We start from the raw sequence: 25,823 nt of genomic DNA, 5'->3' as shown, positions 1-25,823 counted from the left end.
CAGAGATATTACTCGTTAGCAGTATAGGTTAATTGTTTCTTTAGGGAAATTGTTGATAATATATATATATATATATATATATATATATATATATATATATATATATATATATATATATATATATATATATATATATATAATAACGGCAGCCGTCCGTGGTTTACCATAAAAAGAGCTGAAAATAGTTCATGTGAAAAGGAACTATAAAACTCATAATGCGCCACAAAAATGTGCCAGAGAATGAAGGAAATGCCTTCATTTGAAACGCTGCAAAACGTTGGGTCCTGATTCCTGATTGATAGCTGATTGAAATCCTCCAGCTTCCATTTTAAGTCCCAGCATGCCCCATTCAGACAATCTCTTGGCAAACAATATGTAATTTTTCTAATTTTTGAACCGCACGCACGACACAGTTTTTGGACTGAAACTCCTTCCTAACAGACCAAGACTTTGTTTTATTGTGATTTTTGTTGCAGATTCTGATTCTTTAGGTCCTAATCTTTCCATAAAGGTGTCTTATTGACGCTCCAGGAGGCTTTTTTGGGGAATCTGGCTCATATCATGCTGGATGTTCATAGTTACCATCAAAATATCTTGTTTTTTTGCAGATATACCTTTTTTCCCAAGACTTTGCTGAACAAATACATACAATAAACACAAGTATTGTAATTAATTTGGGGTTCCTACGACGACTTAAACACAGAGGAAAAAGAGGTCTGGAGACAAAATTGGTTCCAGAGTTTTCAACGTGTTAAAAAGCCACCAGGTGAAGAAAGATGCGTCTGTGTGTCACACACTACTTCAGATGGAATTAAAGAGCAGCTATATGTCTTTGGAAAAGGAAGGAAAACGTCACTTTGCCGCAAAATTCACATCCTTTTCACTTCATCTTGCGCGTGCTTGGAATACAAATGCATTGTATTCGTTTGATGGCCCGTGCTCATCACGTTACTGCAACAGCTGAGTCGACAAAATGTCTGTCAGTATTTATGGCCCTTTCCTGTTCCTCGGGGTTTTTGCTTTAACAACTTGCCCGGCTTTTCGGTAACAGCTTATTTTCATACGCCGCCATAACCAAACGTCTACAATACAGCGCACAATGCCCGAGTGTGTACGAAGCCAGCGCCGTGAAGGAAGGGTTCTCCCAGCCGGGGGAGGAATAACTCCACTGGTTCGGATCTCTGACCTCCCATCAGCGCTCTGGAGTAGAAAGACTGAAACCACAAACAACGAAGCATTAGAAGAAGAAAAGAGGAAATAAATACATTGAAACGACGCCAGCGGACATGCTGAGCGACTCATGTCATCCGCTGACTCGCGGCTATCTCGTGAACTGAAGAGAAAGACAATGAACCGTCACCAAGGGATTTCGTACCCACAATGCAGCGGGGCTCCCTTTCAGGAACCGCCGTACGGAGGCAGACAGGCGACGCAAAGTGACTTTTTTCACTGCACTTCTTATGAAATTTAAATCTTGACTGAATCGCTCTGAGACCGAGAGGACGACATCACCGTGTTAGCGAGCTTAGCGTGGAAGCTAACGCTTGCTATGTTGGTATTATCTGGAACCAGATGACTCAATGAATCCAATGTGTCTTTACAGACACACACACTTTATGGACTCATCCCATGCAGTTTGGGGCATAAAGTGTAAATATAAATGTGTTACGTTCGCCGCTTCCAAAAAACAGTGTATTGGACTTTTTGGGGGGGAATTCGCATAAATTAAATAAATAGTTTCCTCCCCTTTCTCTCCGGTCACGGGGGGAGTTTCTCCTCGTCTTCCTCAGACATTTCTTTTCGGGCCTTGTTGGCAAACGTCGCTGCTGTAAACGCCGTGAAGTCAAAGAAGCGAATGTGTTTTCTGAGCTGTGCAAATAAAATATGATTACATAGACTTTCAGTGGTAATTAGTGTGTGTGTGCGTGTGTGTGTGTGTGCATGCATGTGTGTGTGCGTGACTTGGGGTCTGCAGAAAGTCTGTCAGCATACATGTACCTGCCATCTGCTAAATATTGTACAGAGCCATATCGCATCATTCACTCGTTCATAAACATACACATTTTCTTGCATGTGTGTTTGTTTTTGTGTGTGTGTGTGTGTGTGTGTGGAGTAAAAGGAGGAGGTCCCCGGTGCCTCCTCCTTTTACTACACACACACACACCCTCTCTCTCTCTCTCTCTCTCTTTCTCCCTCGCGGGGCAGCAGTGGATGGACGCTCAGCTGCACAGAAAGCAGCTTCTCTTCTGAACTTTTAAAAACAAAAGAAAAAGCAGAATCATCGCTTTACTGACTCGAGATGAACACCAACGTCTTCGTCAGCCAGCTGCAGTCCAAGATGCAGGAGGCCAAGCAGATCAGCGACGAGGAGAAGCTGTACAGATACAAGGGGGTGTTGTATCCGCGCCTCATGTGCCCGGAGGATCATCTCAAGGCTCTGGAGGACATCGAGGCCAGAGAGGACGACGTCATGCTCGTGGCTTATCCCAAATGTGGTGAGTTCAAATAAAACAAAAGAAGAAGAAGAGAGTAACAACAGTCAGATGGTATCTTCTGTCATAAATGATTAATAACAACAACCGCGCGGTCCTCCCATCCCGACATGTTTGGAAAAAGGTAATTTGATCCATCTGTTAGAGCCGCCTGACCTTTGACCTCCCAACTGTTGTTTGTAATGTTAATGATTGCGACAGTGAGGATGGTAAACCTTTTATTTTACCTGTTTTTCATGTTCAAGCGGTGGCAGACGTGGTACTTGGAGCTTTGAGGGAAGTAACAGTAGTACTACCACAGTATTTATTGAAGTATTTACATATACATAACAGAAATAAAAGGGCTCAATGTGCATAAATGGCTCACTTCAGATTAATATCGCTATGATGTTGGATTAGTATCACTGTAGCATTAATATATTCATCACTTTAATGGTGCAGCTGGTAAAGAAGACGCTCATTTTATTCAACAAACACACATTTTCCTATTCTCAAGTACATAAAGTAGAAGAGTCTAAGTATAAAGTACCAGAAATTTGAAGTACTCAAGTAAAGGACAAGTACCTCAAAATTGTGCATTATTTGAGTAAACTATACTTTCCACCACTGACTCTGATTTTATCCATCAAAGCTTAAAACACTAAACCCCCCAAATCTGCATCTTTCCTCTTACCTGTACTGCTGCTCATCGGCTGATGAACTATGGCGGTTCCTGTGTGAACGTCATCTGGACTAACAGAGTCATGATTTCACGAAAAGAGACGTTGCTTTTTGGAGTTTTTTTAATGATTTTTTTTTGGCACTTTGAGTGCCGCGTCGTCCAATTATACCCGAGAGAAGGCGGTCATCTCTGCGGCCCCTGGAGTTGTTAAGTTACGCAACGACGCGTATAAAAGTAAAAGAGTCTCGGAGTTGGAGCGAGTTTCAAGTGTGTGAAGGTTGTGTCGCGGGCGGAGCTTTGATGAACCATTTGAGGGAAGGTCAGGAGATAAAACGGAGGGTTTGAGAAAAGACTTTTCTCTCATCTTTGCATTTTTTTTACTTCAGATTCTTGCTGAAATAGAAAAACAGTGTAAAACAGGACAAACCACGTGAGGTTGAGGCAACAAAACTAGTTGGTTAGGTTTAAGGGAGAGATGGTGGTTTGTTGCGTGAGTGAAGTGTGTTTACGATCTGATGATCACGGTAAAATAAGTCAACCTTGACTGTTGGTTCCCCGCAGACAGCTGTCTCCTGAGAGCCGCCTGATAACCTGCATTCAACCTGCTGATAACCTTCGAAGCAGCTGGTTCTGCAGGAGGTCCGACCGCCTGGTTCTGCTTCACATGAAGTTCATTCGTAGAGCACATTTCACCAGCAAGGCCACTCAAAGTGCTTCACGTGAAAAAAACATGAAAAGCATCAAAATGTAATGCGGAAGAAAACAAGATCTCAAAACAATCAAGAACAGTCATTAAAATACACAAAAATGTAAAAATAAGTTGCAGTTTAAGAAATAAAAAACAGTCGTGAGATGCAGAGATTTATTAAAATCCTTGAATCTGGTTCAATTAAAGGCAACAGCAACCAGAAAAGTCTTCAATCTGGATTAAAGGAGCATCTATGAGGGTCTATGAGGGTCTATGAGAGTCTATGAGGGTCTATGAGGGTCTATGAGGGTCTATGAGAGTCTATGAGGGTCTATGAGGGTCTATGAGGGTCTATGAGGGTCTATGAGAGTCTATGAGGGTCTATATGAGGGTATATAAGGGTCTATGAGGGTCCATGAGGGTCTATGAGAGTCTATGAGGGTCTATGAGGGTCTATGGAGTCTCTATGAGGGTCTATGAGGGTCTATATGAGGGTCCATGAGGGTCTATGGAGTCTCTATGAGGGTCTATGAGGGTCTATATGAGGGTCCATGAGGGTCTATGAGAGTCTATGAGGGTCTATATGAGGGTCTATAAGAGCCTATGAGGGTCTATGAGGATGTATGAGGGTCTATACGAGTTTATGAGGGTCTATATGAGGGTCTATGAGGGTCTATGGAGTCTATGAGGGTCTATATGAGGGTCTATGAGGGTCTATGGAGTCTATGAGGGTCTATAAGAGTCTATATGAGGGGCAATGAGGGTCTATGAGAGTCTATGAGGGTCTATGGAGTCTATGAGGGTCTATGAGGGTCTATACGAGTTTATGAGGGTCTATGAGGGTCTATGGAGTCTATATGAGGGTCTATGAGGGTCTAAGAGGGTTTATGAGAGTCTATGAGGGTCTATGAGGGTCTATGAGAGTCTATGAGGGTCTATGGAGTCTGTATGAGGGTCTATGAGGGTCTATATGAGGGTCCATGAGAGTCTATAAGGGTCTATGAGGGTCTATGAGGGTCTATGAGGGTCTATGAGGGTCTATGAGAGTCTATGAGAGTCTATGAGGGTCTATGAGGGTCTATGAGGGTCTATGAGAGTCTATGAGGGTCTCAGCAGACCTGCAGCTTTCAGGGACTTTGTTCCAGATACGTGCAGCAGAAGAGCTGAACGCTGCTTCTCCATCTTTAGTACAAAGAAAAAGGAAATACTCATGTGAAATACAACTCAAAACTATATTTATTAATCAAAGTACTTGAGTAAATATACTGGATTACTTTGAACCTCTACCACTGTGTATATTTGTAAGGTATCTAAAGAGAAGAAAACGAATGCTAAAGATGAACCAATCACACTTTACTACAAGGTTTTCTGTAAAATCACTGCACTGGGCCACAAAGTAGTCTGGCACACAGGGAAGTTTGGTTTTGCACAAATAAAAAAACAACATAAAACATGTTAAATTTAGAGGCGATTTACATAAAAGCAGGTAAACTGATGGAGAACTCCAAACAATAAATAACAAATAGCTTTATTCATGTAAAATGGATTAAAAACTTCACTTCATCAGCATCTCCAGAGCCCTTCCACCACCAAATAGCCACTTTGCTGGCATCAATTTGCAGGACTTCTGGGCGCCACAGTGCATTAATGTGCACGAATACCTGAGCGAACGATGATTTATTGATCCTTAAAGGCCCCGACGTGACACCACGTCTAATCTCTTTCTCTTAAAACACAAAGCGCTCACAGTTCGGTTTCTTTTTCCGAGGAAGAAAAGCGTGACATTCCTGCTGTCGCCGCGGTGCGTTCAAGGAATGTGACGTGTTTTCTTTTTGGAGTTTTCTGGGTTTACTTTTGAGAGGCTTTTTCTTTTCTTTTTTTGGGACACGGGTTCGCCGGTTGGAGCAACGACACCAAGACCGACTTGTTAATCGCCTTTAGAGGAATGTGAGATTACACGCACCCGTCCCTCATCTCCATGTGTAGGGGGGCCCCTGTTTGGCTTAGGGGCCCCACATGGGGGGATAGCGGCGCTTATCTATGGGTGTGTGACGGCCCCACCGGCCCGGCCAATGGGGGCCTCTCTGTAAAACGGCTAAATGCTCCCTTTTGATGTTGCGGGCGGTTGAATCAGTGCTAAACAGCCGACTGCCACAGATAATGGCTTCCTGACGTCTTGGTGAGATACGGAGGAAGATTGAAGAGGACTGACCCAACCTTCAAATGTACGGCATGAAAAAGTGTTTCACTGGTTTCTCTGTGTGTGGCGCTACATGGAAGTACAGTTGTTTGTCTCGTGCCTGTCTTTCCCCTAAAAAATAATACATGATAAATCACTTCAAGAAGTCGCCAGAAGTCATTTTCAACACTTTAATTCAATTACACATCGATTAAAAAGATGTATTTTAACCCTGTGTTTGAGCCGTCGTAGGAACCACAAATTAATTACAATACTTGAGGTTATTGTATGTATTTGTTCAGCAAAGTCTTGGGAAAAAATATGTGTATCTGCAAAAAACAAGATATTGTGATTATAATTATGAACATCAAGCATGATATGAGCCAGATTCCCCAAAAAAGCCTCCTGGAGCGTCAATAAAACACCTTTTTGGAAAGATTAGGACCTAAAGAATCAGAATCTGCAACAAAAATCACAATAAAACAAAGTCTTGGTCTGTTAGGAAGGAGTTTCAGTCAGAAAACTGTGTCGTTCTGTTAAAAAATGGAAATATTATGTATTTTAAGCCCAAAAAGTGTCTGAATGGGGCATGCTGGGACTTAAAATGGGAGTTTTCGCGCACAGTTTCCAAAAGGTTAACTTGTGTGTGTGTGTGTGTGTGTGTGTGTGTGTGTGTGTGTGTGTGTGTGTGTGTGTGTGTGTGTGTGTGTGTGTGTGTGTGTGTGTGTGTGTGTGTGTGCAGGGTTTAACTGGATGGTGGGCGTGGTGAGGAAGATCATCACAGAGGCCACAGGGATGAAAATGGAGTCACGGATGCCGCCGCTGATCGAGTTTTTTGGACTGGATGTCATTAAGGTACTTTTCTTTTCATGCCACTATCTGCTGACTCCACCTCATCCATCTCACCGCTTTAGTTACTTTACAAATGTAAGATTTCTTCACACACAAAACACAAGTGTACAAGTACCGGTTGAAGCTAAACCTCATCAACCTTTTTAGCTCCGAGCTCCTAAGCGCCTGATTTTTGAGAAAACGATTCTGATTCCTCAGGTCCGAACCTTTCCAGAAAGGTGTGTTATCAGTGTGTGGGATGTTAAGTAAACTGCTGGTTAGGAAGTCAATCTGTTGGGGCTCAAAAGACAAACACAGCGTCTTTGCAGTAAATTGTAGACAAACTGAGACAGATGTGTGATCAGAAAACACATTTTTACAGACACGAAATAAAGAAATTAAACAGACGTGCAGATGTGCTTTGTGTTTGGAATTTGGATTATTGGAAACCTTTACTGCTGGCCTGTTTCAAGTGTTTAAGGTGTTTCCGTGTGTGTGTGTGTGTGTGTTCATGTGTCATGAATTAAACTGTTAAAATCCTGAGAAATAACATTCAACCAGTTGGAAAATATGTGTATTCTCTTTCTCAGCGAGAGTCAGATGAGTGTTGATTCCACGCTAGCATTGTGGTGCTAACATGAAATGGCTAACGCTAAATAGCAGCGTATCCTTGTATGTTCTAACAGATAAAGTTGACACCTCCGTCCTGCTCTGTCCTCAGGTCCTGGGTAAGACTCCCTCTCCGAGGTTTCTGGGGACTCACCTGCACCCCGACAACATCCCTGCCTCCTTCCACGCAAAGAAAACAAAAGTGAGTTTCAAAACGTCTGCAGCAACACTTTCACCTGAATCTCCTCACGTCGTCAACGTTGAAGAAGTCCTTCACTGGATCAAATAAAAGACAAAGCTGGTTTGGGTTTATTCAGAAAAGCTGAGTTTTTTTTCAATGAAGACAACGTTAAATGAATTGGAAATACTCTCTATACATTGTTACTGTGGTAAAAGACTATTCTAGGTGGAAACGTCTGGTTATTAATGAAATATCTACATTGATGTATAGAGGCCCATCTCCAGCAGCATCCCTCCAGTGTTATAGTGGTACATTGTGTTTGATAATCTCCTTAGAAGACTAATGGATGAGTAGAAGACCCTTGAAACCCATTGGAAACCATTTAAAATCATTGAATCCCATTGAAACCCCTTGAAAACCCCTGAGATCCCTAGAAACCCATTGAAACCTATTGAAAACTCTTGAAACCGATTGAAAATACTAGAAACCCCTTGAGATCCAATGAAAACCCCTTGAAAATCCTTGAAAACTCTTGAAACCTATTGAAAACCCTATAAAAAAAAACATAAAAACCCTTGACACCCATTCAAGAAACTTTAAAATCTCTTAAAATTCATTGAAAACTATGGGAAACTCTTGAAAACCCTTGAAAACTCAACCCAACAGTTCTGCTGGTGAGAGAAGATATGAAACTGTCCTTCATTTGAGCTATTTGAATATCTGGAGCATCACATTTGTGGGATCCCTTAAACCCTCAAAAATGGTCAGAAACAGAGATTATATCTCCTGTAATGTATTCCCTTCAGAATATATTTCAATTTCAACTCTATTTTCCATGTTTCCTCCTGCCGTGTTGGTTTTGTGTTTCATGTGTGTGTTGTTCAGACTCTGGTGATCTTCAGGAACCCTAAAGACACTCTGGTGTCCTTCTACCACTTCTCCAACAACAACCCCGTCCTCCCATCCGGGCAGTCCTGGGAATCCTTCTACTCCCACTTCATGAGTGGAGACGGTGAGAAAGAAACACACACACACACACACACACACACACACACACTGTTGTTTACTTCTGAAGGTCAGATAGAGACACGACCTTCATGAGTAAACAAGGTCGTCCAGAAGATAAGCGACTTCTACACATCGTTATTCTTGTGCTTATCATCGGTGCCACCTGGTAACTCTATGAGCTTCTTCTTCTTCTTCTTCTTCTTCTTCTTCTTCTTCTTCTTCTTCTTCTTCTTCTTCTTCTTCTTCTTCTTCATCCTTTTCTTTCTCCTTCTCCTTCGTCATTCTCCGTATCTTCTTCTTCTGCTGCTGCTTCTTCTTTTCTTCCTCCTTCTTCCTTCTTCTCCATACTTTTCATTATCTTTCTTCTTCTTCTTCTTCTTCTTCTTCTTCTTCTTCTTCTTCTTCTTCTTCTTATCCTTCTTCTCTTTCTTCGTCCTTTTCTTTCTCCTTCTCCTTTGTCATTCTTCGTATCTTCTTCTGCTGCTGCTTCTTCTTCTTCTCTTCCTCCTTCTTCCTTCTCCTCCATACTTCTCTTTCTCCTTCTTCCTTCATCTTCTTCTTCTTCTTCTCCTCCTCCTCACCTTGTATCGGCCTCGCTTCCTCCCTCTCCCTCCCTCTTTTTCTCTCTCAGAATCTCTCTTTCTCATCCCTCTGTTCTGCTGAGTCTTCATCAGTCAGCAGCATCATCAGGTAACAAACTGGTCTGTTTCTCACCGCGGTGCATTATCCTCATTTCCTCCCTTCAGCTGCTCCAATCTGACTCGATGATCCTTCATACATCGCTGTTGTGGTTTGGAGAACATCCTGATTAGCGTTCATTTCCTCCTGACACCTCCAAGACTCCATAAAACACAGAAAAAACACCTTTTGCTTTGCACATTATGACTGCAGCGCCGCTGCGTTTATGGGCTAATAAACACTGTGTGAAGCTGACTCAGCCGGGTAACTGTGGAAGTTTGGGATTTCTTTGAGTCCAAGTGGGGGCTAAAGAGCCAGCTCTGCTCGGTGCATTTTCTACATCAAGACGCTCATAAAACTGCAGTTTTAGATGCTTCTCATGCCTTCACGGGCCAAAGGAGAGCGGTTTATCAGTACTTATGCCATGACGTATCGCAATCCTTTCATGGAGTGAAATACAGCCAAAGTATCATGAACGACTACTCAATTACAGCTAAAAGGTCAAATGCCTGCATTAAATAGTTTTACCTCAATAAAATAAGTACCAGGGAGGCTGGGGTTTGTTTAAGGTTGCGGGGCGCTGGAGTCCATCCCGGCTGACATCGAGTGAAGGCGGGTTCACGCTGGACAGGCAGTTCATCACAGGGTGCTAGAAACAGAGCAGCATTCACAAGGACGGGCAGTTTGAAGCCTCCAATTAACCTGAGATGCATGTCTTTGGACTGTGGGAGGGAATATATATATACATATATATGACCCTGTGTTAGAGTCGTCGTAGGAACCCCAAATTAATTCCAATATGAGTGTTTTTTGTATGTATTTGTTCGGCAAAGTCTTCAGAAAAAAATGTATATCTGCAAAAAAAATCATTTTTAAAAAGATATTTTGATGGTAACTATGAACATCCAGCATGATATGAGCCAGAATCCCCAAAATGCCTCCTGGAGCGTCAATAAGACAGCTTTTTGGAAAGATCAGGACCTAAAGAATCAGAATCTGCAACAAAAATCACAATAAAACAAAGTCTTGGTCTGTTAGGAAGGAGTTTCAGTCAAAAAACTGTGTCATTCTGTTAAAAAATGTAAAATATTACGTATTTTATGCCAAAAGATTGTCTGAAATGGGCATGCCGGGACTTAAAATGGGAGCGGGAGGATTTTTGCTCGCAGTTAAAGGTCAAAGCAACGGCAAACATTTGTTTTGCAACTCAGATGAACAGCAGAAGAGCAACTTGCTTCAGAGCGCTGGTTGTTTTCAGTGCAGCTAAACATGTTGGGGCTGCACCAGGTTGCTAATCGCTACAGTACAAAGCAGCGTACAATGAAAAAGCTCTTTACTGTTTTCTGCAGCATCACTGGTCCGGTAACTCCACCACAACGGTAAATAACTGCCTGCAGAGATTAGAGCTCTGTACAGAGGTTAACTTTATTGCTTTATCTGTTACTGCTGACACGTTCCACCCACAATCACAATGCTGGAAAACAAGTCCTGCTTCTCACAATCTGCTCGCTTTGTTTCACTGACATCGACAATCTCCCTGCTGTAAACCTCCCGCTGCTATCACCTGACCTGACCTTTGTGTGTGTGTGTGTGTGTGTGTGTGTGTGTGTGTGTGTGTGTGTGTGTGTGTGTGTGTGTAGTTCCCTGGGGGTCATACTTTGATCACGCTCTGGCTTGGGAGGAGAGGATGGACGACCCCAACGTCATGATCGTCACCTACGAAGAGCTAAAGCAGGTAGAACACACGATGACTGAGAGAGTGGTGGAGCTCTCAAATAATTTATACGGTTAATATTTAATATGAAAATGTCAATCACGTTCATTTATATCCATGTGGAAAACAATCACTGCCTACACTGTAAAAAAAACACACCGTGAAATTGACAGTTATTAACTGGCAGCCATTGACAAGTAAAAAAAAACACAGTAAATAACAGTAAATTATACAGTAGTTTTTTTGGGTGCAATGATTTTTTACAGTAGATTATTGGCTACTGTGATTTTCCCACAGCACTACTGTGTTTTTATATTATTATTTTTTATAGTGAAGCTTTGACTACTGTAATATTTGAATGAATACACAGTATTTTACTGGGAAATAGTTTACAGAAGGTTACTGCTCACAAACAGTAAATTTCACAGGCGTTTTTTACAGTGTAGAAGTGTCTGGCCCAATCCCAATCTCCACCTTAAATATATATATATATATACCTTTTTCTAACGTCTCCATTCTTTCATTGGCTTTTGCGTGTTTAACCTCACGTTGCAATGCATTGTGGGTAATTCTTCTAGGCAAAGTCATCATCTAAGGGTTCAAAATGTTCGCCACAGAACCATCAGGCACTCAAACTGACAATGGGACACCTCCCTAAACCCTAAAAAACAAAGAGGCACGTAGAGGTTTAGCCCGATAAAATACCTTTACACTACAACATTATGGATTAAAAATGGAACATAAAAGTAGGGATTAAAGTGGAGATTGGGATTGGGCCTCCGTCTGTAACGGATCTGCTTCTGGTTCCTGCCCTGCAGGACTTGATCGAGGGCGTCCATCAGATCTCCACCTTCTTTGGCTTCAGCCTGACGGAGGCTCAGGTGCAGCAGATCGCGGAGGGGAGCACCTTCGCCGCCATGAAGGAGGGCTCCGCCAACTCCCACGGCACTCTGGGGAACGTCGTCTTCAGAAAAGGTGCTTTGATTATTTTTTTGGGGTGGTTTTTAATTGAAGTATGAACTTAATTTCATCCATTGAAGGCATTTCTTTTCAAACTAAATATGCATACGTGTGTGTTGCATTGATCTTTAGTAACTGCATCCACATCTCACATTTACAGTCTTCTTCTCTGCTAAAATAACAACCTGAATGTAACGTTATTTAGCGTGTTAGCAAAATGTCACAAGTGAAATATGATGTATTTTACCAGGAAAACAGATTTGACGTGTCCCTCTTCGTTAGCTTGAACTTCAGCGGTGCAGATACACATGACTTACTCATGTTGAAGCTTTTGAGAAGATCTTATTAAAGGGATAAATCTGAGTGTCATGAACTGCGTCCATATTTGTGTGCTGAGCAGGCGAGGTCGGGGACTGGAGGAACCACTTCACACCGGAGCAGAGCAAAGAAATGGACGATGCCTTCAACAAACACCTGGCGGGAACCAGGCTGGGAGCCAAACTCAACTACCAACTGCACTGCCAGTAGGAAGCAAGAGGAGAAGACGAGAAGAGGAAAGAAGGGAGGGAGCATGAGAAGAAGGGCTGGGGGGCTTTTCTGCCCTGAGCTGAGACTGACAGACTCTCAGGCGCTGCACAGATGCCTTCGTCACATGGTTGGTCGAGGGTTCAGGGCCAAAAGTTCCTTTGTCACAGTCTAAGAGAAAAAAGGAATAAAATGAAAAAAGGGTGGAAGAAAAAAGGGAACAAGGGCTTGTTTTTTTTGTCTGATGAACTCCAACCTGGAACTGTTGTAGCTGTACGAGTTCTACAACGGAAAACATTAATAGTTTCACATTTTTTTCACAAAATAGATGGTTAAGACCTTCAAATTTGGTCAAATCTTATATTAATTCAAAGTAAGAACACAAGTCTTTGTCCGCAGAATGCCGTCACAGACAGAAAACCAGAATTGGTTTAAGGCGTGGCCATTTTTTCAAAGACAAAGGCAAACCAAAGTGCTTCATACAAAGCATTAAGAGGTAAATACAGAACAAATAAAACATGAAATAAAAAAAATTGAAAATAAAGAGTAAACATGGGCAGGAAAAGCAGGGAAAAAAAAATACAGTGACGATTAGATATGAATGAAACATGTTATCATAACTTATCATCAAGACAGATTCCTAGTTAATTACATTTTGAAGAAGAGAAAGGTGATTTGAGTGTTTGGTGTTTTCCTGCGTACCTGGTTGCTATTTACTCCAAGCACATAAACCTGTATGCAAACCAGAGTTTGTCAGATTCAGTTGTTTGACGTGTGCTTGATCTTCTGCCAAAAATCATACCAGATTTCAGCATCATTTAGCAGCGAAGGTCTCACATGTCAGCTCTTTTTCACAAGCACATGAATGTTAAGTCCCAGGTTGTTTAAACACATAAGAGTTGAATTATCTTCATAGTAGGAGTTACTTGAATTCAGGTGCATGGAAACAACTGTGGCTTTAAAGCATTACTGTGATGAGATTATGAGATATTATAAATATGCGTATCACAGTACATGATCAAAGTAGTGAAATGAAAATAAAAACTCTTTTCCAGATCGCTTATTTGTTCTCCATTTGTATGACATGCCATCTCAACATCCTGTTATTTATGTCAAATTATTAGCTAAGAGGGAAGTAACGATCACGCCTGCATCTTATTCTGAAAGGGCTCACCGGATGTGGCGTTGTTATTGATCCACTACAGTGTGTGGCTCGTGAATGAATGACGTCATGCGGGCTTATGTCGGTCTCCATCGGAATCAGAATCTGCTTTTTTGTATGGCTCCATCTCAATATCGTATTATTTATGTCAAATTATTAGCTAATATAAAAGTAACAATCACGCCTGCCTCGCGTGTCTTACTCTGAAAGGGCTCACCGGATGTGGCGTTGTTATTGATCCATTGCTAACTTAACGGCGGTCCAGTGTGTGGCTCGTGAATGAATGACATCATGCGGGCTTATGGCGGTCTCCATCTGCGACATGACACCTTCAGACACTAACGGTGAGACGTTTTGGTTGTGTGTGTTTTTTTTAACTCTGCCGCTGCACCTGTCAGAGCGGCACACCAACGGTTTCCCGGTTAAATGATTCTGCGACTGTTTCCTGGTAGCTCGCGAGCAAACGTTCCAGGTAAGCTAGCTGCTAATGACGCTAAAGATGGTGCGACGTCTTTAACCTGTTACGCGGTTGTTAAATGGACGCTCTGAAGGTAACGTCAACCACTTGTGTGAGGGTTTTTGTATTATTATTTATTGTGTGTACAGGAAAGCACCTGCTCAGGTCGCCTGCCGCCGCCATCCGAGCTGTCCTTTTATAAATTACACATGTGTTGCTAGTCGATGGCACTTTCCCCCTGATTTGAATTGGCTATAGCGTGCACCCAACTGTAACCCCCGTCCCCTCCCCTCCCCTACACACACACGCACACACACACACGCGCACACACACACACACACACACACACACACACACACACACACACACACACACACACACACACACACACGACCGTTCAAAAGTTTGGAACCAGTTGTGCCCACGTTGGTGCATGACGGGAAAATTATGTAAATTTTTGTCTCGAAGTTTCCGGGTTTCTTCTGGGCCCTCTGCAGCCACTCTGTGGGGAGGATGAAGAGGTTTAATCTCTGATGTGATTCATGATCATTAGTGCTCACCTTCTGTTTTGTATACTGAAGTTGAGAAACGGCTTAAAGCAACTCAGTCTAATTTCAACATTGTTTGCTGATAAACATGAATGGCATCTTATCTTACATTATTAGCTATCACTGTAACTGTATTGTAACTGTAGTGATACATTTATTATCAATAGGACAGCTCTAGTTTAATCTGTATTTATCAAGACTGGGTTGTTTTTCGATAAATCTATGAATTATTTAGTGTGTAGAACGGCTGTGAATAATGAAGTTGTCATCCAATGTCTTATGTCGGACCAACAGCCCGAAACCTAAAAATGTTCACCGCATTCTCTCATTATTCAATCTAAAGCAGCACATCTTTAAAATAAAGAGAATAAAACGAGGATTTCAGAGAAACGTTAGTTTCACAGAGCTCAACTTATGTTTAAACGACTTCTTTGTCAGAACAACAGTCAACAACTCAAAGATGTTCATTCACATGTTGATTCCTCTGTATTTCAGGTGTGGAGTGATGCAGCAGAAGTTGTGTTCCAGAGGTTCCGGTTCTTTCCTCTCGGAGAGGAACAGCCAGCCCTGTGGCACCAGCACCTCCTGCGACCTCCCCTTCCGCTGCCCCCGCTGTGGCGAACAAGAGCGCTTCCGCAGCCTGGCCTCGCTCCGTGCCCACCTGGAGTACCGCCACGCGTACCTGTCGCCGGACGTGACCCCCGGCGGCTTCAGCATCACCGGCAAGCTCCCCGATCCCTTGACGGCGGCGATCCCCTGGCACGACATGAGCCTCCCGACCCGCAGGGGGCAGCAGAGCGCGTGGCGGCCGCCTCATGTCCGCTCCCTCAGTGACAGCCGAGACAGCGGGTACCCGCACTCCTACAGGTCGGCGAGGAGACGCACCCAAAGCGTCGGGGTGGGGACGCAGGCTGAGGAGGATGAGGATGAAGAGGATGATGATGACGATGACGACGAGGAGTTTGGGTCAGGGGACGAGGATGATGACGACGACGACGAAGAAGGCGCAGAGAGAGGTGGAGGTAGAAATGAGGAGGAAATAAAAATGCTGTTAAAAAAGTCAGACACTTGCCACCACCATCACCTCAACCACCATCACCACCCGTTCCCTCCTTCGGCTCCTCTCGGTCCCGCACCGCGGCCGGAACTGGACTTGGACCTGGACCTGGAGCTGGTCGGTGCGTTCAGGTTTACTTTCTTACAATACTTTTTGGGGGCAGAGTTATATTTATATAGAGAGTTTTTTTCAGTGCGTGTCAGAAATGTTTCTGAGCTGTTGCAGTTCATCAGGATGAAGCAGGATTTTGAACTCATTGTTAAAAATAACTCAATTGGGACAGAAAATGAATGCAAACTGAACGAGAACCCCTGTTTATTGGACGTCGGTGTTTTCTGCACGTTGTGGGTCGTATGATGGAAGATTTTCTCAGGAATGTTGTCTCTGAATCAAAGTTGTCTTTCGTCCGTTTATTCTTGCAAGAAAGGAAAAGTATGCAGCAGCTACTCAGAGCAGTCTGTGACACCAGATTCAATGAAACAGTCACAACCTTACTTTATATACATGAGGGTTACGCCTCCAAGCCATGGTGATGCAAAGAAAAACGCTGAGTCATGACAAGTGCTTGACCTCTTGTCCCTTAGTCCACAATGGACACGGTTCAGGAGACTCGTTCAAAGATGAATAATCCTGATCGCGGTCACGGCTAACGCCGCAGTAACTCGTCTCCTTTCCTTTTCCCGTCGGCCACCAGAGCAGAACTCCTACTCCGGCTCGGAGACGGCGGCGGCCTCGGCGGCGGTGCGCCGGCGCCTGGCCCGGATCCTGCGGGCGGCCGACAGCACCATGCAGCGCCGGCTGGCCAAGGTGAGCACGGAGCTGGCCCAGACGGACACGGAGCTGCTGTGCGAGCGCGCCCACTCGCAGCACCTGGCCCAGGAGCGGCAGGAGGTGGCGGACAGGGAGAGGTCGCTGAGCCGGCAGGTGGACGTGGCCGTCATGGTGATCGCCGCGCTGAGGGAGCAGCTCAACGCCTCCGAGAACGAGCTGGAGCGCCGGGAGAGGTAAACGGGGCAAACGGATGGCGGATGTGGGGGGAGTTCGGACCCGCACGTAGTATTTAGCTTTCAGGAGATTTCTCATTCAGCTGGTTTGGAAAAGTGAAGTGACGTGAACTGGTTCCCGCTTCTCAGGGAGGTGATTACCATCCAGAAGTTTCTGGAAGCGGCGGCTCGACAGGAGACGTGCGGGAAAGTTCGAATCCAACGCTTCATCGAGAATCTGCTGAGACGCATCGCCCTCGCCGAGAGGCTGGTGGAGTACTACCAGGTCAACGGCAGCCCGCAACAGTGCAGCCACTACAAGGTACAGCGGCAGGGCCGGGGTGTTGCATTCAAGTGTTTCCATGTTATTCGACTTCACACTTCTATTCCAAAACATCTCAGAGGGAGGGCTTGTACTTTTTACTCCTGTAGATGCAGCTGCAAAGTAAAGTCACACAGCTGTTTATGATCCTCTCAGTCGCCCAGTGGAACACTTTAGCATCCTGAATCGCTCACTGACCTTTAAAAACACAGTGTAGTCGATGGCTTTCAGAGGAAACCATCGTTTTTAATTACCCTGCTTAATTACTCCTCATTTGGTGAAAGTTTTGTGTTTGTTTTTTTGAAATTCTGTGCAAGAGCTTAAAACTTTCCCTACAAAATATATATAACTTGTAGGATGCAGTATTACTCACTACCTAACAAAGTTATTAGTAGTAAAAAAAAAATGCTTTACTTGAATCGGTGAAAACATTAAAATGCAGTTAAAGCGTCAAAGAATCGATCATTCTGGATCAGTACTTTTACTTTTGATACTTCACGAACATTTTCCTGACGTTACTTAAATTGCATGTACATGTATACTTCTTCATCGTGAACACAACACACACTGGCTTGGAAAAAACTGAACAAATCCTACATTTCAATAGGTGAAGAGGTACATTTCATGCTCAGTAATTAGCTAAGGTGCAACTTGTAACCTTTGACCTTTTTCTTGTGCCCTCATCAGTACCAGCAGCCAACTGATAATGGACCTCACAGGATCACTAAAAGCAGGCGAGTACCTCCACGTTCTCGTGGGATTTTTGTAAAAGGAAAGATTAAATCATGATCAAAACATTTAGCGTCATCCTTTTTTTGTTTTGTCTTTGTCAAGTGTGGATTTCTCTCTTAAAATTAATATTATTAATACTGACACCAGAAACAATAACTTATTTTAAATCACTTCTTAAAACACATTTTTATAGAGTCCTTTTATGTCTTTTTATGATCTATTATGCTTTTGTTCCCATGGTTTTGTTTGTATATTTTATATATTTGTTTGTTTTCTACTGTTCTTTTAGGCTATTTGTTTGGTCTTTTATGGTGTGGTCTTTTTTGTTTGCCGCCTTGTATGCTTTGCATATCTGTGAAAGCACTTTGTAAACCATGTTTTTAAAAGTGATATATAAAGAGAGTTATTATTACTACCTGCAGAGCTCTTTTGTAACTCATGAAACGTGTTCAGCACCACTTTTCCCGACTCCCTGTCTTCATTTGTTCATATTTTCACATTTTCAGGTCGGCGGGAGGTCAGCTGTCCTCGTCCGGTCTTCACGACAACAGAACGCACGGCGGCCACCCTCTGTTCTCCAAACCGGGCGGCGGCGGCGAGCGAGACCGTGAGCGCGAGCACCGGGAGCGTCTGGCCCAGTCGTCCAGGCTGTTCTGCCGACCCGAACACCGGGACGACATCTGGAACCACCAGCGGCGCCGGTCCGCCGGGTACGAGCCGTGAGAACTGTTTGGACTCAGCCGGGGAGGAAACAAGGAGGAGGGGGCGTCAGCGGGTACAACTCCATTTAACAGTTGTGTTATTACGGTGTGTTAACCTATGGAAAAGTACAGAACGGTCACGGTGAGCTTCTTCGGAGCGGCTGTGTCTAATATCTGGCCAGATTCTTTTAGTTCAAAGCGTTAAAAAAAAGAAAAAAGAACTAACATTATGAACAGAATGTGAAGCGGTCACATTTGTGTGTATTGTTGCACAGATATCTACTAATATCTGGGTTAGGATTAAATGAAAATACGTTTTCTCGTTTCGCCGGACTGTGAGTTAGGTGATAGTAGCCTTTTTTTTATTTTTTATTTTTTTAGATATGACTGTAAATTAAGATCATATTGACGTTTTAAGAGGTAAAATCTCTTTATTTGCAGCATGTGGCCAGTTTATTTAAAGTATTATTGGTAGTGACTTTCCTAAATTGTACAGGATGTTCCAAAAACAGGTTTAAATATTTAAAAAGAAGAAGAAACTATTTATCGCTATGTATTTATATTCAAAATGTTGATAATTCCCCGAATTTACATTTTTTTCCTTTTTCCTTAAGTACTTTATTTTAGTATAATATAAAAATACTTTTGCATATATTACATTAAATATTGGTAAAAAAAAAAAAACGTGATTAGATACAACTGCTTCTCTTAAGTGACACAATTTGTATAGTGATAGTATTTTTTTATGACTCAAACGTATAGAGTAAGATGAAGTATAAATCTTCACCTCTTTTTTAGCAGTCTGATCCCTAAAGAGATAATACACACAAAATACACATAACTACTACTGCGTAACAGGGTAATGGATGTAATGCAATAACTATTATTACTGCATGAACACATTGACATCGCATTGTATTTACAAACATAAATCTATATTGTGAAGATATTTTATTCCCAGCACTGTGGTATTAAATATTTTGTACTTTTCCATAGATTACGGTCCTGAAAACATTGTGACGTGTAACACAGGGTGCTTCTTTTGAGCGGGATTTAAGTGTGTTTAAGGCTAAACTTCCAGTATTCAAACATATAAATGGATAATAGATTTTTGTCTTATTTGTCCACACAAATCACCGTATGTATTGCAGTATTAATCTCAGTCTTTAGTGACACATACTTTCTGAACCCTCTGTATTTTAGAGCTGTTTCAGGTATAAAAAAAGAAGAAAGAGAAGCTTTTCTATTCATCTACTGAGTTGAGTTTTCATGAAGGAATGAGGATAGTTGTCGGTGGCGTTGACGTACGCGTCCTTGACGTCTTCGCCTGGTTCCCACAAGAAAACCCGACCCGTCGGTCCAGTTTTCTGATCTGTTTTGTGTTTTTTTTAAGGCCAAATTTATAACGAAGAGCTACAGCGGAGAGCGATCAGGATGATGCTTACGCATTAGCTGTGGGGCGCGACCCTCTAGTGGGGCGCAGAGGTATTACAGGTGGGGCGCGGGGGGAGATGCAGATTCTTTGAAAAAATATATCATTTTTTTTGGTGGAATTTTCTGCATAAGGACCAATTCAGATACCGTCTGATACTTGTACATAGAGAGAAAGGTTAGATACGTTGATGTGTAAATACTCCATTGTGATATTTCTATATATTTTCTGGCAGTCGTGGTCCTATGGAGCCAATCGCACCCGTTAATCTGTGTCAAATATGTTTTTTTAAAGGCAGCCGTTTTTGGGAAAGTTTTGAGTTAGCCTAGCTTAGCACGAAGACTCGGGAGCTCCATTTTAAAAAGTGAAAATGTGCGTTTAAAAATTTGTGCTCAGAGCAGAGGAACCACAGACAGGAAGTCCAGAAGTGATAAGAAACAAACATGATGTTTTGGTCTTCTTGTGAGATTTGCCAACGATAACAAAAACATAGAATACCATCTATACTTTTTATTGAATTAGGCAAAGTTAATAAAACGTGTTTTTGGGAAGCGCTTTCGTCCCTCTTGCATGGAGCGCGTGTGTCCCGGGTCTTTGAGGTCGAAGGCTTTTGAGGAAACCGCCTATTTTTCCTTCTTTAAAACTAACACACACACACACACACACTCTCACACACACACACATAACGAATGTACTCTTTGAGTTAACGCAGTGGTGTCAAACACACACACACATATATATATATATATATATATATATATATATATATATATATATATATATATATATATATATATATATATATATATATATATATATAAACATTTTTAGATTAAAACTAGCAGATCTAAAATTTGATTCTCCGTGGATGCGTCCGGCGCATTTGCCGTAAACGAAACAAAACTCTTGTCAAATAGGAATCACATTCCCCTTTTTCTGTGATTTGTTTTTCATCAAACGATTAGAATGTAAATGTAAAAGATGGTATTCGGTGTAAAAAATGCATCTCTGCTGTCGTTGGTTCGGGTTTCATTGACGGTGTTAATAGATATTTTGTATACAAAGCTATATTGTGTCGTCAAGTGGAAGTAGTAGTGCTACAGTACTTTGACTTTGGTAGAACAATTCGATGGGTCACAAACTTAAATTGTGTTTTTGGAACGTCTGAATATTCCAGAAATTCCGTTTGATAAATTCATCACGATGTCGAGTTCCTGCCTTTCAGACTCTTCTGAAGCTTTTATTAAATCATTTGTTTCAAGTTATCTTATTTTCATGTCTAATCAGGATCAGTTTTAAGTCTTAAAGCTCGGCAGACATTTTTTAAAGACCTCACTGCAGGAGTTGCGTCAACCATTCATGTAAAATGTGTTGCAAGTTGCAATTCTTCAAGCCAAATTATGTGCTGTATTTTTTTTCCACCAGGTTTTATCAAACTAAGTTAAATAGAGAAAATCTCCCAAAGCCCAAAGGAAACTGTGTGTGTGTGTGTGTGTGTGTGTGTGTGTGTGTGTGTGTGTGTGTGTGTGTGTGTGGACGAGTGTGTGTGTGTGTGGACGAGTGTGTGTGTGTGTGGACGAGTGTGTGTGTGTGTGGACGAGTGTGTGTGTGTGTGGACGAGTGTGTGTGTGTGTGGACGAGTGTGTGTGTGTGTGGACGAGTGTGTGTGTGTGTGTGTGTGGACGAGTGTGTGTGTGTGTGTGTGTGTGTGGACGAGTGTGTGTGTGTGTGTGGACGAGTGTGTGTGTGTGTGGACGAGTGTGTGTGTGTGTGTGTGGACGAGTGTGTGTGGACGAGTGTGTGGACGAGTGTGTGTGGGGGGGAGGGGGGGGGGACGTGTGTGTGTGTGTGGACGAGTGTGTGTGTGTGGACGAGTGTGTGTGGGGGGGGGGGGGCGTGTGTGGGGGGGGGGACGAGTGTGTGTGTGTGGGGACGTGTGGACGAGTGTGTGTGGGGACGTGTGTGTATGTGTGTGTGGGGACGTGTGTGTATGTGTGTGTATGCGTGTGTGTGTGTGTGGGGATGTGTGTGTGTACAGTGCTTCAAGTTTGTAATACTTCCTGTTGTGTGATGGAAGATGCATGAGGCAGCCCTACTACTACTACTACTACTACTACTACTACTACTACTACATATGTAGCTATTGTGTTACTGTGAAAGCATGCTTCATATGTAGCAAAAAAAAGGGAGCAAAGTACTTGCGCTGTGTACTCGATGTACTTTTGTAGCAGAGCGAGGTCTGAGGACAGTTGCACTAACGGAGCTCAGCGTGGAGCTGCTGCAGCTGAGAGCTGGACAATCAGCAGAGAGACGTCCGGAGTATAAATATTAAATGTTTTGAGGGGGAAATGAGAGAGAAGCTTGAGAAGTGAACCAGTATTATAACTGCAGTTAATGTTAGTTTGATTACGACACTACTACCTTTCCTTGTCGGTAGAGATTAAAGTTAGTTTCATGTTGTGTTTTAAAAGTTTGAAATCCTTGAGTCCATCCCGTTCGTCTGTAGGGATTTCCTTTTTGCAGAAGTGATCTCTAGTTTTGTGCCTTCACTGGATAAAACTCTGTCGTCTGTATAACACTGTGCAAAATGCAATACTGTGAAGAACTGGAATACTTTTTATGTTTGGAAATGTGTCCGTCCGTGTGTGTGTGTGTGTGTGTGTGTGTGTGTGTGTGTGTGTGTCTGTGTGTGTGTGAGGTGACCATCAGAGATTAAAAGAACAAACATGACACCGAGATTGTTGCCGTATTTTGTTTTAATGCAAAAAATAAAACTCATTTTTATATTTTCTTTACGCTCGAGGGATTGTGACGTCTCGTACTTTGATGAAAAACACTCCACGCTAGTTTAGCCTTTAATTCATTTGTGTTTTTATTGTATCTGAGTTACTTTTCTCTTATTAGATGTGCAACTGAACAGAGTTTTGCAAACGCATCTTTTAACCTTCTGGGATCTTCCAACTCCATTTTCTGTCCCAGCATGCCCCATTCAGACAATCTTTTGGCATAAAATACGTCATTTTTCCACTTTCTTTTAACCAAACGACACAGTTTTTTGACTGAAACTCCTTCCTAACAAACCAAGACTTTGTTTTATTGTGATTTTTGTTGCAGATTCTGATTCTTTAGGTCCTAATCTTTCCATAAAGGTGTCTTATTGACGCTCCAGGAGACATTTTTGGGGAATCTGGCTCATATCATGCTGGATGTTCATAGTTACCATCAAAATATCTTCTAAAAGTGTTTTTTTGCAGATATGAAAAAAATAAAGACTTAGCTGAACAAATACATACAATAAACATCAAATAAAGTATTGGAATTAATTTGGGGTTCCTACAATGACTCAAACACGGGGGAAAAGAGGCCTCGAGCTCATATTGGTTCCTGAATGACACTGTTTTCATTCATTATTAAAGGAAAGATAACAACATGAATACACCAACACATCACACCTTTTTCAGCAGTTACTGTTTTTAAAATAGTTTTTTCACTGTAATTGCAGAGCCGGTGGTGCAGTACTCTCACATGGCCACTAGGCGTCACTCTCCCTCTACAGAGAGACAGGGACTTGTTGCTCTTTTCCCTGAGTGGGTTGCACCAGGATCACTTTTTCTCCTTCAGCTGATGTCCAACATTTCCCAGAATGCCCTTTTTTATGAGTTCATACATTCTAATGCTACACACGGTGACTTTCAAATAGCTGCTAATTTCCTGTATTTTGTTGCGTGTCAGTACTTGATGTCGGTGTTAGTCGGGTGTTCGGGAGATGAGACTCGAGCCGGAGGTTTGGTCTTCGCTCCCCTTTTTCTTCAATTTTTAAGCAACTATTTCTAGAACTTTCCAGGTGGACGAGCGAGTGCGACGCTGTCGTCTATCGGTCTGAAAATGTGCTTTTCCAGTGACAGAAGAATGTTGTTTGTGAAGTCAAGACGAGTCACGTTGCGTGTCAGCGTGACAGCGTGAGGGTGTGCACATTTTTTATTTGTGATGATTGAAAACCACAATCACACCCATAGAAACACAAACACATGATGATGATGATGATGATGACAACAATGTCTCTTTGGCGGTTTACCATCAGCTAATAATATGACACACACACCTTTGATTTATTGCAGTTCAATTTGGAAATATTCGTCATTACAATAATATATGAACTGCAATGGTGACACCCTCAAGAAAACTGCCTCCAAATAAGATCAGAAGAGTCAAATGTGGTATTTTTCATCAGGATCAAAGCTCAATGAATACGAATTTTGACATTCAATAAATGGTAAAAGATTGTAGACGCAACCTTTTAATAAAAACTGCTAATTGTAATAATAATTTCCACTTATTTCCATTCTATTGAAGCTATATCCTTTCATGCCAGCGGGCCTTGACTCGGCCACCAAATGGTTAATATTCTCACTTTTTCAAGTGCATATTTTTTTTATTTGTGTGTCTCTCTGCGTTCCCTCTTGGCCTCCTTCAGCCGGGCCTCTCTGTAGAATCGAGGTGAACTCGAGGTCTTGTTATGTTATGGCTTTTTTTTTTTTCTACGGCGTGACGGCGAGTCAATAAATACACCGCAAGCTGCTGTTGATCTTTCATGGAGAGAGTAAAGCGCCATGACGCAACGCTTTGACGTCACATGACGCTCTCGCCCCCCCCCTCTCTCCTCTCCCCACCCGACTCTTTGACGTCGGAACAATCTCTGCAGAGCAGGCTTGTTTTCTGAAAACAGCCGCGCAGCCGTATCAGCGTGAGCATCTACAGATTGTCACGCTGCAGGCCGAGGCCATGTGTGCCACAGATAACAGATTTCTGCAAGCAGAGACACACAGCTGACGTGGAAATCGCACACGGGGCCGAGTCGTTGTGCGAAGAAGGAGATTGTGCATGAAGCTAATTATTGTATTTTCTTGATGTAGATGTTGCAGGATTCCTGGTGTTGTAAACAGTAAAAGACACACATGCCGGTGTCGTGAACGGCCCAACATCCTGATTGGTTGGTGGGCTGTGCTCTCCTTCATTGTCCACTTCCAGATCACCTCCCCAGGGTTGCATACATTTTGATGTCAGGAGCTGCATGTGAAGCTCCCTCTGTGGGACCGCTTCCTGTCTATACCCTGTGGACCGAAGCCTCTGTCACACAACACATTTGGATCCCCTCAAAGTTGAAGTGTCTGAGGGACAACGGCACGCAAGCTTCAAAGTGGCCTCATCAAGCTTTTACAACAACCGGATCTCTGATCTCCACTCGGAGACGAACGTGATGGAGGAGCTGAAGCGGCTTTTAAGGATTGCTTTGAAGTTCTTTTTTGGGACTGGAGGGATATATATATATATATATATATATATATATATATATATATATATATATATATATATATATATATATGCGTTCATGCAATCAGTCAATCCTACATTTCCCACGATCCCTTTTAACACTCAAATGAGTTGTGGTCACGAGATGGGACGAGCTGCCGCCGCATGCGTCAAGAAGAAGCTTCACGCCTGCAGGCTGCAGGTCTGCGGGGACGATGGGAGGATCCTCGCTGCTGAGATGCATCGTTTCCTTTCCTGCCACCGAAGCATTAGAGATAGATTCACGCGACACACTCTCATTTTAAAAACATTGGAAGGGGTCAGAGTTCACTGGAATACAGTTCAGTAGGCCGATGATAAGTAGGACACTTTTTTTCTGTGTTTCCGTGTTGAGCTGCAGTGATAAGATGGAAACAAAGCAATGTTTGTACCTTTTGGGAGAAGATACCCGCTGGACCGTTGAAGCCTCAGATGAACCCTACACTGTAAAAACAACGCCTGTGAAATGTACTGTTTGTGAGCACTAGCCTACTGTAAACTATTTCCCAGTAAAATACAGTGTATTAATTTAAATATTACAGTAGTCAAAGCTT

At 42.6% G+C, this 25,823-nt stretch overlaps 2 protein-coding genes across 5 annotated transcripts; both read left to right on the top strand.

The window, feature by feature from the left end:
- Positions 1-2,218: 2,218 nt before the first annotated feature.
- Positions 2,219-13,533, top strand: sult6b1 (sulfotransferase family, cytosolic, 6b, member 1). Its single transcript, XM_068568502.1, has 7 exons — positions 2,219-2,495; positions 6,763-6,875; positions 7,573-7,662; positions 8,527-8,653; positions 10,968-11,062; positions 11,860-12,016; positions 12,402-13,533. The coding sequence occupies exons 1-7, from the start codon at positions 2,300-2,302 to the stop codon at positions 12,527-12,529; spliced, it is 906 nt and encodes a 301-aa protein (XP_068424603.1). The 5' UTR covers positions 2,219-2,299; the 3' UTR covers positions 12,530-13,533.
- A 362-nt stretch (positions 13,534-13,895) lies between these two features.
- Positions 13,896-20,639, top strand: znf365 (zinc finger protein 365). Of its 4 annotated transcripts, none has more exons than XM_068568496.1 (6): positions 13,896-14,032; positions 15,189-15,871; positions 16,445-16,754; positions 16,884-17,055; positions 17,743-17,789; positions 18,294-20,639. In XM_068568496.1, exons 2-6 carry the CDS (start codon positions 15,199-15,201, stop codon positions 18,508-18,510), a joined length of 1,419 nt encoding a protein of 472 aa, XP_068424597.1. In that variant the 5' UTR covers positions 13,896-14,032; positions 15,189-15,198; the 3' UTR covers positions 18,511-20,639. The 4 variants fall into 4 exon arrangements, with proteins under 4 accessions (XP_068424597.1, XP_068424600.1, XP_068424599.1 ...); XM_068568499.1 differs by having other exon boundaries at positions 16,450-16,754; positions 18,294-18,420; XM_068568498.1 differs by lacking the exon at positions 13,896-14,032 and adding an exon at positions 14,129-14,160.
- The last annotated feature ends 5,184 nt before the right edge of the window (positions 20,640-25,823 follow it).

This window comes from Clinocottus analis, unplaced genomic scaffold (genome assembly GCF_023055335.1).
Source record: "Clinocottus analis isolate CAN_PGR_092001 unplaced genomic scaffold, fCliAna1.0.p SCAF_8, whole genome shotgun sequence".
Taxonomy (NCBI): Eukaryota; Metazoa; Chordata; class Actinopteri; order Perciformes; family Cottidae; genus Clinocottus; species Clinocottus analis.
Note: the sequence above shows the minus strand (reverse complement) of the source record. Positions and strands in the feature narration are given on the sequence as shown.

Bases quoted from the DNA above. Each gene is read 5' to 3' on its own strand.
- znf365 (XM_068568496.1), top strand. From the start codon at position 15,199: ATGCAGCAGAAGTTGTGTTCCAGAGGTTCCGGTTCTTTCCTCTCGGAG. The intron at 16,755-16,883 runs GTAAACGGGGCA...CCCGCTTCTCAG, and splicing joins GAGCTGGAGCGCCGGGAGAG to GGAGGTGATTACCATCCAGA. The intron at 17,056-17,742 runs GTACAGCGGCAG...TGCCCTCATCAG, and splicing joins AACAGTGCAGCCACTACAAG to TACCAGCAGCCAACTGATAA.
- sult6b1 (XM_068568502.1), top strand. From the start codon at position 2,300: ATGAACACCAACGTCTTCGTCAGCCAGCTGCAGTCCAAGATGCAGGAG. The intron at 6,876-7,572 runs GTACTTTTCTTT...CTCTGTCCTCAG, and splicing joins TTGGACTGGATGTCATTAAG to GTCCTGGGTAAGACTCCCTC. The intron at 7,663-8,526 runs GTGAGTTTCAAA...TGTGTTGTTCAG, and splicing joins TCCACGCAAAGAAAACAAAA to ACTCTGGTGATCTTCAGGAA.